General features: G+C 39.8%; 1 protein-coding gene across 6 annotated transcripts in view; it reads right to left on the bottom strand.

Moving 5' to 3' along the window:
• Positions 1-18,211, bottom strand: part of LOC149826621 (D-alanine-D-alanine ligase family) — a 257,262-nt gene that overhangs the window by 97,650 nt on the left and 141,401 nt on the right. For all 6 annotated transcript variants that reach the window (XR_016434777.1, XM_090018909.1, XM_090018910.1 and 3 more), the window contains 2 exons: positions 6,034-6,102; positions 5,874-5,938 (listed from right to left, as the gene is read on the bottom strand). Coding sequence is in view for 5 of the 6 variants with exons in the window: in XM_090018909.1 (XP_089875035.1) it covers positions 5,874-5,938; positions 6,034-6,102 (134 nt within the window). In the remaining variant the exon portion in view is untranslated. The remainder of the gene's footprint in view (positions 1-5,873; positions 5,939-6,033; positions 6,103-18,211) is intronic.

Here is an 18,211-nt window from a genome sequence, read left to right as displayed (position 1 = left end):
TAATTTCTCCGAAACTAGTTGTCCAAGGAAGTTGGAAGAAAGACTCGAATAGCCTGAAGTATCCATTGGTAGCTGGTTGACAATGGGAAGACACTGCTTGCCTGAAGTATTAGTAACTGAAACTGAAATGAAAACACTTGTGGCTGAAGTAACAAGAAAAGAAAACGACAGAGTAATGCAAGATTAAGTAGAAGAGAATAAAGTAGACTGACAAAACAGTTTTCAGACCAACAGTAACGTTGGCGTGATATGGGAATGAAACTGGAAATAAATCTCAGCGAAAGAAAATAGAAGAAACAGAAGATGACGTTGAACCAACAGTATCGTGATGTTCAGAACTGTCAGAAAGGGAAAACAGAAATTAACGACAGCATGGGAAAGAAAAAGTTGGCGTGATATGGGAATGAAACTGAAAATAAATCTCAGCAAAAGAAAAATAGGAGAAACAGCAGATGACGTTGACAGAAATGGAGTATTTCAGCAATAGAAGAAGAAGAAGCAGATGACGTTGACAGAAATGAAGTATTTCAGCAGTAAATAAATCTCAGCAAAAGAAAAATAGAAGAAACAACAGATGACGTTGACAGAAATGGAGTATTTCAGCAGTAGAAGAAGAAGAAACTCGGTTGTTGTTGAAGAACAAAGGGCTCGGCTGAAGTAGAGAGAGAGATAAAAACAGACGTGACCTGTTTGTAAACTTGACTGAAGGTCGGCTCATCTGCGAACTCGGCTGTCTGAAGAGGAGAAATAGCAGGTACGATAGGTCGTGGAGCAGGCCCTTTTACGATCCCTGATGAAGAAATAGGCTCGACTGAAATAGGCCCCTTTCATGTTCCCAATGAGGAGAAAGACTCGGCAGAAGGCTTGGCAGATCGTCACCAATGGGGCAGACTCTTTCACGATCCCTAACGAAGATACTTTTACGCCCAGATTGATCGGTGCTTTGATACCATGTTAAAACTGCTTGCGTTGGCTGTTTTATCGTGAATACCGAGAAGGAGGAGGGGAGAAGAGAGGAGAGAGGAGGAGGGATTTTCCTTTTTAATCGGCAGCCACTCTGATTTTATGTGTGCTACACTAAAACATCATTAGAATAAAATAGGTTTACAATCACCTTTTTATAATGGCAAGATTGCCCCTGGTTAGTAATGTAAAATACATTATAATGGTAACATACACGTGCATATGTTCTATATGGATATGGATCCAGAACTGGATCCATATCCGATCTATATTCTGATAAAAGGTACTATTTCTAATTCGCAAGTCTATATGAAATCACCTCCTACGATTACCCACCATTCAATCTAGGTGATTGCATAGTCGAATGCTAATTGGGTCCATGATCCAACTACAAGAAGATCTGTTATAGTTATGGGGTTCATTTAGGCTCACACCTTATTTCTTGGGCAAGCAGAAAACAAAAAAACGGTTGTTTGATCTAATACTGAGGCAGAATATCAAGCTATGGCGGCCATGACCGCTAATGTCACTTGGATTAAGCACATTTTATGTGGCTTACACCAGGTCGTTTTCAGCTCCCTAGTCTATTGTGACAATCGAAGTGCGGTTTCTATCTCCACCAATCCCGTTCATCATGGAAAAATGAAGCATGCGGAAATTGATCATCATTTTGTTAGAGAGAAAGTTGAATGGAAGGAAATTTGTCCCATGTTCATTTGTGGCGAAGATCAAGTGGCGGATTTATTCACTAAGGCTCTTCCAGCAAATCGATATTAGGATTTAAGATACAAACTGTCCATGGTTCTCCACCATGTTCAGTTTGAGGGGGGCATGTTAGAATATGTACACTAATGGATTGGGTCGGTTTAGATCCAGATCCATATATCCATTATGAACTTTTAACATAATAGTCATATAAATAGAGAAACACGCCACCCACCTAGGGTGACGCCTCTTTTGGGATTCCTCACTTTCTCTTCTATCTTCTTTCTTCTTGTTTTATTGTTTGTGCAAGGAATCGTATTACGGATGCGTTCTCACATACCCATGATCCTTGCAACATCTCAGCTTCTCTTTAGTTCCAAGACTCACAAGAAATCTAGCCCAAATATGTTTAGCCATTTGAATTGCAAATACATCAATCTCACGTACCCCCAAGAATCAAAGCTTTCTACCCAGCTTGGGCTACAATGTGTTTTGCATTCCTGACCTCACTAAGAAGGGCATGGGTTTAATGATCATACATAATCCACAGGGAGGTATTCTTCTGGACAGCGTTGATGATGCCTGAACACGCAAGAGTAGGGTAAGGGGAGGCATGAACTAGGGCGTCATTCTTGCTCACCCATGACACACGACAAAATCTAACAGAAGTCCAATTGTGCCCTATTGTCATGATGCAATCCCCACCTTGATGGGGCACTTCATTGCATATCCAGAAGGCGATGCTTTTCTCGATCGGCTTGATGAAGAATGTAGCTAGATTCAGTGCAGCCAGCATAGAATCCATGGCTTCACTCAATTCCCTTGTACAGGTGAAAAATTAGTCGAGCTTCGCATTCACCAACACTCAGTCCATGGCCTCTCATCTGATCCAGTCTTTGGATTCTTGTCTCATCAAGGCAAATGTGCCTATGGTCACATCCCTCTTTTTCACTTGCCTATACCTTTGCGAGCATTGCCTCAAAGATGTCGCTCAGAATCTTCAATTTGTTGGAAGAGTGTGGAGCATGTTTCTCACTTAGATATAAATCCCTAATTTTCGCAAATCCAACTTCTCAATAGGGTCCCCCCCCCCCCCCCGTCCGTAAGGTGTGGGTTCAGAGGGTAGTTCTCTAATTTTACCCTAGACTCCTTGTTATATCAAGCAACACTAATAGACTCCATGTAAAATTTGTAGTCCTATTCAAGGAGGCATCCTCCTCTGTATTGTATATCAGAATCAATAAAGAAGAAGGCACAGTGCGGTCAAGGACATAGGCAATTCTTGTCGAACCACGTAAAATCCTTGTTTTCGTGTGCTATTTTTTCTCCTTTGGATTTTTTGTGCTTGTTTCTTCGATCCATCGGTAGGTCGAAGCATTGTTCCCTAACACAATTACCACAGTTGCACCAAAAGTCAGCCTCACTCTAATACCAAATGTTGTGTCTCTCACATGCAACTCAATGATGAGGAGCGAATAGCGAGAACAAAGGAGTTGCTTCAATTTGAAGAGAAGACAACCATCAACACTTTAAAAGGTGAATTTCATTAACATTCCATAGTCACTAAATACATAAGAGACTCTTTGTTAAGTCCCTAATCTAGCACTCCATGGTTCAGGCCTAACATTATTTTATCTAACTGGAGATCACTCCCTATGATCCTTATTTTCTAGGAATTGAAGTTTCTCATTCTCCTAGAGGGTATTTGTTATCTCAGTCTAAATTTGCCTCTAACATTATCTCTAGATTTGGAATCACGGATGATAAGAAAGTAAAAACCCATAGGTTATTAATGTCAAGATGAAAATCGATGATAGAGAACCTTTTGAAGATCCAACTACCTATAGAGAGCTTATCGGCACACTTTCTTACCTTTTCATTACTAAACCTGATATAGCACATATACACACAGCTAGTCAGTTTCAATACGCTCCAACTTTTGTTCACATGAGAGTCGTGCTACGAATTATTAGATACATTAAAACTTTTTTCTCTAGAGGCCTTTTCTTGTCTTCCTCATCTACATTAGATTTAATTGTTTATATTGATGTTGATTGGGGAGGTGATCCCAATAACAAGCACTCAACTATGGGTTTTTATGTATTTTTAGGTGAACCCCTAATTTTGTGGCGATACAAGAAGCACTAGATCTCTCTTTCGTCAACAGAAGTTGAACACCAGGCTATGGCTACTACCTCTATTGAAATGGTCTTGCTAAGGAATTTGTTGGTAGATAAGGGAATTCAAGTAGTAGGAGCCTAAAAAATGTGTTGTGACAACAAAAGTACAATATACATTGTCAGCATTCGTACTTTTCAATAGCGCACCAAACATATTGAGATGGATTGTCACAATGTACGAGAGAAGTATCTACATGGCAATATTGATTTTTCTTATATTACATCAGAGTACCAGTTGGCAAATTTCTTTATCAAACCTCTCTCAGCTCCTAGGTTTTACTTCCTTTTAGGCAAACTTTTGGTCATTATGCCATAAATTTGAGGGAAAGTGTTCAAATATAAATACATTGTATATATATGTATATTTATATATATAATACTATATACATATATATATATATATATATATATGTATATATATAAATGTATATATTATCTTTTTTCTTTTCTTTTTCCTTTTTCTTTTGTACTTAATCTAGTTGACCAAGGTCTAACAGCCAATATTTCTAGTTGTTAGACTACATCTACCGGGTAGAGAGGCCTCTCGCTTTCCCATTACTTCCTTTTAGGCAAACTTTCGGTCATTATACAATAAATTTGAGGGAAAGTATTAAAATATAAATACATTGTATATATATATATATATATGTATATTTATATATGTGTAATATTATATACATATATATATATATATGTATATATATATATATATGTATATATTCTATTTTTCCTTTTCTTTTATCCTTTTCTTTTGTACTTAATCTAGTCAACCAAGGTTGACCAAGGTCTAACAGCCAATATTTCTAGTGGTTAGACTATATCTAACAGGTAGAGAGGCATCTCTCTTTTCCATTATTTCTCTCTCTTCTCTCCCTCGTTGTGTATATAAATAGGGGATGTCTCCCCATTGTTTGGTATGTTTTTTTTCATACTTGATATTAATAAAATATTAATTTGCTATATTGTGAGAGCCTTCTTTGTGTGTGCCCCTTGTGGTTCACTTTTGTGCTTGTCTATTTTGTATCTATTTGTGGACATTCTTGTTCGTAGTTGAAGATTCTCATTTCATGATGAACTTGTGGAAAGAGTAATTTAATTTCAAAAAGAATGAGAATTTTGTTTCCGAGTATCTGAACAGGATAAAGAGTATCTGTTATGTATCTGACTGAAACAAGCCTATTATGCTTTCAAGGACTCCATGAGAAGTCTAAAAGCTTTGCACAAGTACAATGTCCCGACCTCCTACTTTTGTTGAAGTATCCTATATTATTAAAGCATGAAACCTTATTTCAAAACAGGAATAAGGAGCAAAGTATGGCAACTAATGGTCAGGATATCTTTTTCACTAATAGCACATCTATCCGTGATGTGGACACACAAATGGAGAAGCTTCTGGTTCTAGCTCCAATTTTCAGCATATTGCCTACAATTCCAACATCAACATTGACTTTGAGAATGTAGGACAACCTCAGCAAGTTGAAAATGAAGCTTGCTCCAATTACATCATTAGAAGTCTGTACATTCCCACAAAGTGGTTTATAGATAGTGAGGGTGCTAGTCAGGTTTGTTCTCAAACCTTGTCACTCATAGAGGTAAATGCATTATTGTTACTGGAAATTGCACTATTCATCCCATTATGCATATTATACAGTGAATCTTGAATTTTCTGGACATTGAATTACAATTAAAAATGAGTTTCTAGTTACTAACTTTTGTAGGGATCTGATCTCTACTCTTAAATGGCACATGAAAACAATGTCATATTTGTCAGGTTTTCTGGACCTGTCACTGGGAGCCACGTGCACTAGGTGAACACTGTGGAGAATTATATGTTATAGATAGTTCCTCAAAGAAGCCACGGGTTTTGCCCTTATTTTCATATACATTTCAGACCACCCATATCAATGACATAAATAAGGATTTATTCCCAAAACCATTTAATATTGATGAAAAAAAGGTACTATGTTTTCAAACAGGAATTCACACTGTCCATGGGAAATAAATAGCATTCCTTGACTAACATACATGGGAAATAGCAAAGGATGTTGCCACTTTGTCCATGCAAGTCCTAGAAGTTGTGACGCCAGGACCTACAGGTAGATGAGGTAAAAAACGTAAGACAATGAAATTTCATTACAGGTTTGAAATGTTACATGCCGGATGGAAGTCTTTGCAAATCTCTCACCTGTGTAAGGTACTCCAGCAGCTTCCAGCATAGACTGTAGGGTACCATCCTCACCAATTCCACCATGCACTGTCAAAAAAATACATGAAAAGGTTTAGACTAATAATCCAAAAAAAATAAGGCAATTCAGAAATGCACCACAAAATTCAAAGAAGTGATTCATATCATTATCACTCAATTTAAACGTAGGTTTCTCAAAACCATAAGATATCTGGCAAAAAAGTAATAATATGGATATATTTCAAATCAGAGAGACATGAAAACACTTGCCACAGTACAGGTGCCCAAAATAGCTTAAATAATATTTAATAAGATTCTCTATGTCACCGGCTTAGAAGGGAAGACCCCTACGATGTAGCTTCATGTAACGACTCCAACTGACCCTCGTAAAAATAGTGAAATCTTTTTTTCAGTTTTTTTTTTAAAAAACATTTGTGGAAACTCTGCCCAACGATCTGGGGCACATCACAGATTTAATATACCAAACTACAAACCAATTCATGCATTGAATCAACTGAAGTAATAAATCAAACTTTATTAATCAATTAAAAAGTCAAGGAGTCTAGAATATCAAAATTGACTATATCAAATCAAGTTATCTGTTAGAACTCAGACACTAGTCACAAGTTCCGTAGTCTCCAGCTAGCCAGTCCAAGACATCACTGATCATCTATGTCTGTAAAATAGTTTTAAGAAAACAGGTAAGAACCGAAGTCCTTGTACAAATTCTTCTAAAAATCAAAATAATAAAGAAAATAGCATAAACAAAATCAGGCATAAATTTCACAGGAACACAAGCAATAACTTACCACAATCGTTTTACCATTCAAGTATTTAACCAAATATTATGCAAAGCCAAATATGCATAAATGCATGAACTAATGTTAAACAGTAAAATATACATGATTTAATGCACATGCATGAATAACTTATTAAGTTATTTATCAGAGTTGTTTTTTCATGCATGTCCTTATTAAATGCACACAAATTTAATTTTCATTATTCCTTAAAATCACAGATACTCAAAACGGGCACAATTCCCGAAGTTCAAGTTAGGTTCTCAGTCGTAGCTTAACACACAATTTGTATTTTATTACTAGGTTTCACACTTGTTCCTCAACCGATATCAAGAATCAACACCATCCATCGGAACACTAGAAATCAACATCTAATGTCAGGACATCAAGAAAATCAACATCCATTGACGACACTTTCTTGGTATACCAATAACTACAGTTGAGTCAACAACACCACTCCCAAGAAAAGTGACTGAAATTTTCCTAAAACTGCGGCCAGGAGGTGAACCACCACATCGGGTTCTGAGGCACAATCGCACACGGAGTTTTAGTATCCTCACGGTCCTCCATGACCGCCATTCAAGATTCTCACATTGTGGAATGAATATCAAGGAAGAGATTAATTTCATTGCTTAGTCTCTTTTATCATTTCAACTCAATTTCAAGTTCTTTACACAAGAATATTTTGCAAATCAATATGCAAAACAATTTTGGGTCCTAGCCCTCACAATTTAACAGTGTAATTAAACTTGGGAAAACCAATAATTTTTATAAATAAATTTTGCAATGCATAAATAAAATCAACAACATTTAGAGCATCACAAGCTCCTTGCCTACATGGCCCGTTGTGGTTCACATCTAAACCCAACATATCTCAAAAGTGATTTATGCACATTACAAAATTCCAGTGAACATGCAACACAGTTTCCAAACATGTTCATAATGTGCATCCAAAACACAAAATGAATGCACATTAAGCTAAGTATATACGCATGTGAATACAATGATTGAGGACCACACCATTCATGATCAATTTCATGCATATGATCAACCAAACATGCATAAGATCAAGCCATGCAAACATCTAATTAATTTCAGATTCATGTGTACGATATGCACAATTTCAAACTGATCGTTTTAGGATTAGATTTATGTATCAACTCAGAAAATACATATTTCAATCATAAACATGTACATGACCAACTTCATGTACGCAAATCGGCTATGCAAAAAAAAGCTAAGTGCCAATCAGATTTATGTACATACTCAAATCATGTTACACAAAATCAACTATGCAGTAAATCTACCACTGTTGGTCAGATTCACGTAGATGATCAAAATCATGTACATGTATCGACCACTCAAAAAATAAACAGATCACAGCCGGTCTGATCCATGTACATGGGTGGGCCAGACAAGAATGCACACATAAACTGCAGCTGGTCTGATCCATGTACATGATTTGCATCATGTACATGGGTCGGCCAAATTGAATAAATATGTATGCAGCTGACTGATTCATGCACATGGGTGGCAAGACCAAAAATAGCCATGGAATAGCATGCTGGCTGATCCATGTACATGATTAAAATTATGTACATGGGTCGGCCAGACCAAAGATATATATGTATACAGCCTACTGGCTGACCCATGTACATGGATCGGCCAGACCTGTACAGACATGTATGGCATGCTGGCTGATCCATGTACATGATTATAATCATGTACATGGGTGGGCCAGACCTGTATAAACATGTACAGCATGCTGGCTGATCCATGTACACGATCATAATCTTGTACATGGGTCGGCCAGACCCAAAATAATTGTTTACACCATGCTGGCTGCATATATACATGAGCACAAACTCGATAAGGCTGAAAATTTCAAATATATGTTCATATGCATGAGTACTAAACTCGATATGTCTGAAAACAACAAATACATATTTGGATGCATGAGTACTAAACTCGATATGTCTGAAAATAGCAAATACATGTTCAGATGCATGAGTATAAATTTGACAAGTTCAGAAACACATATATCTTTCAAAAGCATAATCAAATAATTTGACAGAACTGGAGATATATATATATATATATATATATATATATACATATTCAGTATGCATGATCAACAAGTCTAAATCACCAAAAATATATTCAGATGCATGATTGATAAGATCAATACATCTGAACATATACCTATCTTTATATATTCAGATTCATGAACCAGAAAAACGACAAAACTGAATATATATGTATACATATATATTCAGTATGCATAAATAAGAAAATCGACAAATCTCAACCATGTATGTGCTTTTAGATACATGAGCATGGAAAATAAATAAACATGAAATATATATACTTAATATATTCAGATGCATGTATAGGGAAAATCAATAATGTGCATATTCAGATGCAAGGTCAATAAAATCGACAAATCTGAATATATATATATATATATGAACAGGGAAAATCGACAAACCTGAATATGTATACTCATAGGTAAATTCAGTATGCATAAGAAAATAAAAATCGATCACCTGACTACATGCATATTCAGATGCGAGATCAAGAAAATCGATATATATGTATTCAAATGCATACTTTATAAAATCGACATGCATATTTTCAGATTTAGATGCACAAGGGAAATCGACAATCAACAAACTACACCCATATATATATATATATATATATATAAAATAAGATTCCCCCTTTTCCCCACTAAACTCATGCTCAAATCGATTTATATGATTCCTTTCCCGAGTGAATTAAGAGAGAAACCCGTACCTTGATTCGTAGATTGAAAGAAAACTAGAAAATGGATGGATGTTGGATTATTCTTCTTTTCTTCTTCTCTTTTCCCTTTCTTTCTTTCTTTTTTTTCTTTTCTACAACCCTTACACGATTTTTGCTTTTCTTTTTTTTCTCTCTCCTTCTCTTCCTTTCTCTCTCTCTTTCACACTCTCTCTCTAGAACTCAAGTTCTAGAGAGAGGCGCTTCTAAACCTCTTTTCATATTAGTTGTTTTAGTCTAGAAAGGGGGTGACGTCCCCTCTAGACCTCTCTCCTAATTGGGTAGAACTCTACTCCCTTATCTTCTAGATTTTATTATCATTTAATCTTTTTATTAAATTTTATCTAATTAATATTCTAAAGAATATTCCAAAGGGGGACGCCCCATTGTGGAAATCCTCATGGGGTAGAGTTCTAGCCCAGGTAGAACTCTACGTCATCCTTTAATTTAAAAGTTTTTTAAATTTAAAACTTTAAATTCAACTCAGTTTTAAAATTGCCATAGATGAATTATGGATCCAGATTTGAATCTGATATCCAAATCCATATGGATCCATCCTGGACCAAATCCTAGTCAATATGGATCCTATATTGGGTCCAGATCCATACTAACTTGAATCAAACCGAGTGGATCCAGTCCGATCCAATCTAAAAAAAGTTTCGAAATAGAGGCCCAGTTTTTGAAAAACGCATTTTTTGGGTTAACCGTAATCCGATTTCGAAAAAACAGGTCGCCTACGCGATCTACATTCCGAGGCGGATCTAACAATGGTCATACCTGCATTTTGCTTCCGAACTTCGCCTGAATTTCCCTCGAATTCAAAGGTTAAAAATCAAAAATTTCTCAAGTTATAATTAACTCATTTAATTCTTGTCAGTGGACTCTGGGCCACACCCAGACCCTGCTGATGTCACTTATATTTTAATCATTTTTCCATGATTTTATTCATTACATATAAATGTATAATTTAAAAATTATATTTTTTTGCTTTAAAAGTCATGGAAAAATACGAGATATTACACTTCGGGTAGTCACAAACACTGAAAACAGGTCTTTTCAGCATACAAGCAAACTCACAGCACAGGAGCGAAAGCAAGAGTACGCGCATGCACAAGCACAAAGAGAGCAAGGATGCATAAAACTTCTTTGTGGCAACTTGTAAGCAAAGTACATAAAGAGAGGAAGAGAAGGGCCTGATACACGGGGTTCTTAAGTCAAAAGGCCATATACAGGAGTATGCCAAAGAGGTATATACATCAGAAGCAAAAAGGTGAAAACATGGCAGTTCGAAACACACTCCCCCGCATAAGTTGGTGTCGTCCTCAACACCAATTATTTATGATAGCCCTCCACAAATTGACGATGCTGAAACATGTAGGCAGCTTTCTCCTACGTGGCTTCACATTTTGGTAGACCTTTCCACTGCACCAGGTATTTTTTTATTTCGCCAAGGTAGTTATTAGAGTGGTTCAAGATGACTTCTGATTCTCTACCTAGGATGTTGACTATTGACGGCGTGCATCGCGAAATGGCAGCATGTTAAGGCATGCTTCGTTGAGGGTCTCCTTCATCTTCACGGAACGGCTTCAGGTTGCACATATGGAAGACTGAATGCACTTGAAAATTCGATGGCAAGTTCAGCCTGTACGCCAAGTTCCCAACGCACTTGGAAATGGTGAAGCGGTCGTCATACTTGCGAATGAAGCCTCGGTGGTGGTCGTGAAAAATAGTTGTGCGGTCGGGGAAGAGCTTCGCCAACACCTTATTTCCAACATAAAATTATGTTGGCCGACGTTTCTCGTCTGCCCATTTCTTCATGTGTTTGGTCTCCTTGTTTAGATACGCCTCTGCCAACTCTATTTGATTCTGCCAGTTCCTGACAAACTGGTATGCATAAGGTGTTTTGCCACGTCCTCCCACGGCAAGAGAGTGCGGAGTTTGCGGCTCTTGTCCTGTTGCTACTTCAAATGGACTATGGTCGGATGACTCTCTTTTGGAGATTGTAGCATAATTGAGCAGCATCAAGTAAATCAACCCAATCTCTTTGATTGGCACTAACAAAATGTCGCAGATATTCCTCTAACATGCCATTGATCCTTTCTGTTTGTCCATCGATTTGGGGGTGAAAACTTGTACTGAAATGCAAGTTTGTCCCCATCAAGCGAAATACTTTTCGCCAAAATTTGTCAGTGAAGCAGGCGTCACGATCGTTGACAATGCTCTCAGGGATTCGCCAATACTTAATCACATTCCGCACAAACAGTTTTGTGGTATCAACAGTTGAGAAGGTGGCAGGGGCAGGCACGAAGATATCATGCTTCGAAAACCTGTCCACAACCATGTAGATTGAACTGCAACCTTGATCTTTTGGTAAGCTTATGATAAAATCCATGGTGATGCACTCTCATGGACGGCTTGGCACTAGTAGATGCTCCAACAATCCTCCAAGTCTCTGGTTTATGGGACTGTCTTGCTGGTAAATCAAGCAAGTCCACACATAAGCATCCACATCATCGTGCATCTACAGCCAATAGATTGAACATGCACAACCAAAATCAGATTCATGGTTTCCTTAAAAAATCTCACATGAATATGATTTAGACAATTTCCTTCCATTCGAATCAAGAGAGAGGAACCTGTACCTTTTTCGAAGCTTGAAAACGATCGAAAAATCTCAGATGACCGGAGAGAAAGAAGGCTACTCTCTCTCTCTGTAAAACCCCATTTAAAAAAAAAATTTGTTTGGACCCGGGCCGGGTCGGGTCCGGACCCGACCCGGGCCCCTTTTTATTTTAGGGTTTTAAGTAACCCGACGCAGGATCCCGAGCGCCCCCCCCCCCCCTCTTCTCCCCCTTCCTTTTCGGGTTGATTGGGGAAACCCACCGAGGTTTCCCCTTTCATCGCCCCCCCCCCCCCCCCCGAGCTCTTTATGAGCATTGCTGGAGGGCGAGGGGAGGCACGCCTCCCCTCTCGAGCTTCCTCCCCCTCACGCCGGTCTCCTCCCTGCTGCGCGCGTCGCCGACACCGGCCACCGCTCCCAGGTACGCCATCCTCCCTCTTCTCTTCTCTTCTCCTCCCTCTTCTCTTCCTCACCCCCCTCCCTGTCACCTCGCCGGGAGGCCGGCAGGCGGCTCACAGCCACTGTCGCGGCCTCCCACCGCCTCCCTGTGCCACCGGGGCCCCGACAGGTGGCCTACGCGGCCCCTGTCGTCCCCTTCTCTCGCTGGGATTCGCCGGAGTGCCGGCAGGGGACCTGAGGCCCCTGCGACACCCCCCTTTTCTTTGCTGCCACCTTGTGGCATTTGGCAGGGACTGGCCCCCATGTCGTCCAGTGTTGTCGGCAGGGGCTCAGCCCCTGCCACTTCTTGCTGTCGGCAAAGGTTGGCCCCTGACGTCCTGTGCTTTTGGCAGGGGCTGGCCCCCCTGCCATCTTATTGCTGTCGGCAGGGCTCAGCCCCTGCCACTGTGTGCTGTTGGCAGGGGCTCGGCCCCTGCCACTGTGTGCTGTTGGCAGGGGCTCGGCCCCTGCCACTTCTTGTTGTCGGCAGGGGCTCAGCCCCTGCCACTTCGTGTTGTCGGCAGAGGCTCAGCCCCTGCCACTTCTTGCTGTCGGCAGGGGTTGGCCCCTGCCGTCTTGTGCTTTCGGCAGGGGCTGGCCCCCTGCCATCCATTGCTGTCGGCAGGGGCTCAGCCCCTGCCACTGTGTGCTGTTGGCAGGGGCTCGGCCCCTGCCACTTCTTGCGGTCGGCAGGGGCTCTGCCCCTGCCACTTCTTGCTCTCGGCAGGGGCTCAGCCCCTGCCACTGTGTACTGTTGGCAGGGGATCGGCCCCTGCCACTTCTTGCGGTCGGCAGGGGCTCTGCCCCTGCCACTTCTTGCCGTTAGCAGGGGTTGGCCCTGCCGTCTTGTGCTTTCGACAGGGGCTGGCCCCCTGCCATCTCATTGTTGTCGGCAGGGGCTCAGCCCCTGCCACTTGGTGGCTGTCGGCAGGGGTTGCCCCCCCTGCCGCCACGCTATTTTGTTTTTGACAGAGGGCTCAGCCCTGTCACCCCGCAGCTGTCTGCAAGCAAGGGCTCGCCCCTTGTCGTTTTTCGATTTTCGGCCAGCAAGGGCACACCCCTGCTGCCTCTCTTTTTCCTATAGGCAGGCTTGTTTTTCTTTTTCTCCGCATTATAATTAACATAGCACTGTTGCAGACCTCGCATCGGACCCCCGCTCTGGCTCCGCGGCCCGAGACTCGTATCATCTACACGCGTAGACGCACGCAGCTACACGACATCCCGAGGTAGGAGAAAGTCGCACGAATAGTGTGTATGAACAAAATAAAATAAGACTTCTGAGATAGAATAATTATTCTTGCATATTTGCGTATCTGAAGAAGTATTGGTTGATCAATGTTTTACTCTTTGTGATTCTTTTGAAATTGCATAATGTAAATTTTTTGGGTAGACTCATTCTAGAAAGAATCAAGTAGTTTACTTGGCATGCCTTTTTACGTGTACGATTACTTAACTCATAATTGTCTATTATGCATGCTTATTCATTTGAAACTGCATACTTAAGATAGACTTTATGAAGAGACTCAAAACCACTGCAATTGCTATTATAACCGAACCTTAAGGCAGGTACGGTATGAATTTTATGTAAGATCATGGAGGGTATTGAAGTGTTAAATCTATACTTTACTGATTTTGATGTGGTAATATCGGCCTCCACAGGCCAATTGCTCAGAAAAGCAAAACATGTCATGTAGGAACCAAAAGAATCATAAACCATTATGTTGCCCTCTCATCGTAGTTGTACCTCTAGGAAGGTACGATCGTACTTTTGGACAAGTACGTCCCATGTGGGTTACGATGGTGGGATGATGAGGTTGTGGCAACCTCGATGAGTGCAATTAGCAAAATGCTGAGATCACATAAAAATGTGACCATTCGCCTTCACAGGCAAGATGCTCGAGTGGGTCTAATGGACCAGAGCATGTAGGATGGGGCGGCGGTTAAGAAACCCCCGTCGTACCCATCCGATCTTCACGGTTCATCAAGGGAGAGAATGGATGGTACAAAGACTCCGATGGACAGGTTGTTAACAACCACCCCATGGGCAAAAGACTCGGTTTTCCCCAGTCATCGGAGTTAGGGGAATTGGGATTACCATAAATTATCCTAGGTGGTAACTCCCAGGCACTTCTGCAGAAGTTGGATGCATCCATGGGCCACGAATGCCTTTGAGGATTTACTCTCTTGGTCACTGACCGTCCCCTTAGGAGCGGACTCAGTCAGCCATCCGGGTTAATGAAAACACCTGACATAATAAACCCCCGGATCGGTCTTGGTTGTTTCTACGTTTCGTGCATGTGCGTACCCACAGGTCAGTTAATATCAGAACTTAAAGAATATATTCATGAATAGATGTAGATGACTGAGACTTACACTGCTTCAACTAACCACTCTTTGCACTTATTACATTTGTTAGAATAGACTACAACTGCTTTAATTGCTTAAATATCATAACTGCTTATCTCATGAATGTCCTGTTTTATTTTCATTCTACCTATCTGTTCGTGCACCTACTGGTTTGTTATGAAACTGACCCATTTCATGGGCAGGTGAGGAGTGGGACTTCACTGGCGGCCGATGGCGTGGTGCAACGTGGATCAAGATTCATCTTCTTTCTGCTGGCGGCTTGGCTCTGGGACTTTTTGGAGTTTTCTTTGATTTATTGAACTTTGGAATAAAATGCTCATTTTGTAATAAACTGCATATTTTAATCGATTGCCTTATTTCTTAAATTCCTTTAAGTTGTTGTACATGTGAATGGTTTTTTTTTCAGCTAACGTACCCAGAATTGTTGACTTAGGTTCCTTTCTAAATGTCTTCCGCTGTCGTTTTTAAAAGTTAAAACTTTAAATCTTTGAAAGGTTTTTCGATAAAGTTTTCGAAATCACAAGTCGAAATTTTGGGGGCGTTACAACTCTCTCTGAGTTTTTATACTAAAGAGGGCCTCTAGAGGGTGACGCCCCCCTCTAGAGTTTCTCATATGAGGGCTTGAGATAGAATTTCTATATGGAATTCTATCTCCAACCTACTTTCCTAATTTTTCTAGATTTCTTGTCAACTTTTTTTCCCAAGTTCTTTCTCTTTCTAATTACTTACTTTTTTTATAGCAACCAAAGGGGCTCTTCTAGAGGTCCCAGCTATTTGGTAACTTTCATATTTGATTGAAATTCGGAATTAATTATTTTGTATTATTAATTTAATTAATTAATTATTAATTATTAATTGTTAATTAATAAGTATCCAAAAAATTCCAAAGGGTGCCTTATCCCTCTGGGAGTCTTTTTAACTTTAAATTCTCTTAATTCTTTAATTTCATGGGACCTGGATTTTGGATCTGGATTCAGATCCAAAATCCAAATCCATATCCAATATTCATATAGATCTTGAACTGGATCAAATCCTAATTAATATGGATCTTGGACTGAGTCCACATCCATATTAACTTGAATCCTACGGATCGGATCTGGTCCGATCCAACCCATACTCGGTCCCATCGAGACAGACTTTTTTTTAAAAAAGATGATTTTCAAGCCAACCGTAGCCTGAATTTAGAAAAATAAAATATCGACGGATTCAGAATTTTGAGGCGCATCTAATGATATCTAACTCAAATTTTACCTCTGAATTTCACCTAAATTTAACCCAAATTTCGCTCGAATTTTGCATGATTTTAAATGTCAAAAATAAAAGTTTTTATCACCTATTAATTGGCTCGTTTAGGTCTTCTCAATGAGACTGGGCCGAACCCAACTTCAATTGATGCCATCTAATATCGAGTATTTATCGATTTTTCTATTACACAACCAAAATTTTAAAAAGCCAGAATTTAATATAGTGTAAAAACACACGATATTACACCACCCCTGCAATCCGAGGCTGAAGAAGAACAACCGATCTGCATCGCCCATGTCCTCGGTGTCCAACATCACCGAGGAGAACGCCTTGACATAATCATGAACCAACCATGTCTGTTTCAATGCCAACAATCTATTGTGGGCCAATCTTTCTTCATTTTTTTGGCAAAACAAAGTCGTGTAGCTCTCTCTTAAGGTCCTCCCATGAGTCTACCGTGACAAGCTCATGCACAACATGGTCTAAACGGCATCTCCACCAAAGAGTCGCTTCATCCGCAAAGTACATCGTTCTGGTGCACAGCCTATCTACGTCTTCCTCCACCCTAGCAGCATCAAGATTCTGCTCTATCTGATAAATAAAGTTCTTGAGGTCTCTCGAGTTTCGATTGCCTATGTACTTTGTGGGCTGAGGTAGCTTGATATGCGGCCTATCCACATGCGTTGCAGTTCTACCAACTGGGACAATCCTCAACTGTCGCTCCAACTGGTCATTCCTTCGTCGGACAACATTCATTTCTATTACCATGATGTTGAACCATCCAAGTAGATCATCAAACTTGGTGGCAAGATCAATCCACTGAATCCTTAAATCTAGTGGCAAGACTTTTCACAATCTTTCACCCCCTCTACTACGGTCTTGATCTCCAAGTTGAGATCCGAAAAAGCAGAATAAGTCTCATTAACCAACTTCTCCATGTTGGTCACTTTCCCCGTCAACTCAGCGACATCATGCGTAATAACTGACACACGATCATCAGCCATGAACTCTTCTTCAGGAGGAACCATACTACCTAAACGAGTCATGATATTTTTCTTCGGCACCATTGTCAATCCCAACGTAGACAAGGCTCTAGTACCAACTTGTCACGGGCTTAAAAGTGAAAGCCTCTGCGACGTAGCTTCAAGTAGTCACAAACACCGAAAGCAGGCCTTTTAAGTGCACAAGCAAACTCACAACACACGCGCAAGAGCAAAAGCAAGAGTACGCGCATGAACAAGCACAAAGAGAGCAAGGAGGCAAGGATGCATAAAACTTCTTTATAGCAACTTGTAAGCAAAGTACATAAAGAGGGGAAGAGAGGGGCCCGATACACATGGTTCTTAAGCCAAAAGGCCATATACAAACACTGGAGAGTGCCAAAGAGGTATATACATTAAAAACAAAAAGGTGAAAACATGGCGATCCGGAACATTGTAACTACATAACCAAATAAAATAAACAGGAACTAATGATTTATGCTTCATATAGAGAAACTAATCTTCTTCAATCCATGCATCATAGGCTACACAAAGATGAAGGAGAATAAATGCATCATCTAGGTTTCACAAGGTGCTTAATAAAACTAACTAGAAAGAAACTTAATGTCTAGGGAGAAAGGAACAACTCGACAATCAATGAACTACATTAACTATCACTCCAAGTATTAAAGCAAACATATAGCAATAACTTTCATGCAAGAATATGTCAATTATTGATGAATGGATACTTCGGAAAAAAGTCTATTCAGAAGGGCAAGTCATTCAAAACTCTTACAAATAGAAATGCTAATAATTTATCGATAAATATAAAAATTCCATAATTGGTTTTCATATCTTAGCATTTTGAATTCCAATCCAATAAATACATCTATTTCAAAATATTGGAGGAATAAAAAACAAGATGATAT

This window comes from Nuphar pumila, chromosome 10 (assembly GCF_984573655.1).
Source record: "Nuphar pumila chromosome 10, dmNupPumi1.hap1.1, whole genome shotgun sequence".
Classification (NCBI taxonomy): domain Eukaryota; kingdom Viridiplantae; phylum Streptophyta; class Magnoliopsida; order Nymphaeales; family Nymphaeaceae; genus Nuphar; species Nuphar pumila.
The sequence above is the reverse complement of the archived record's forward strand: the minus strand, read 5'-3'. Positions and strand labels throughout refer to the sequence as shown.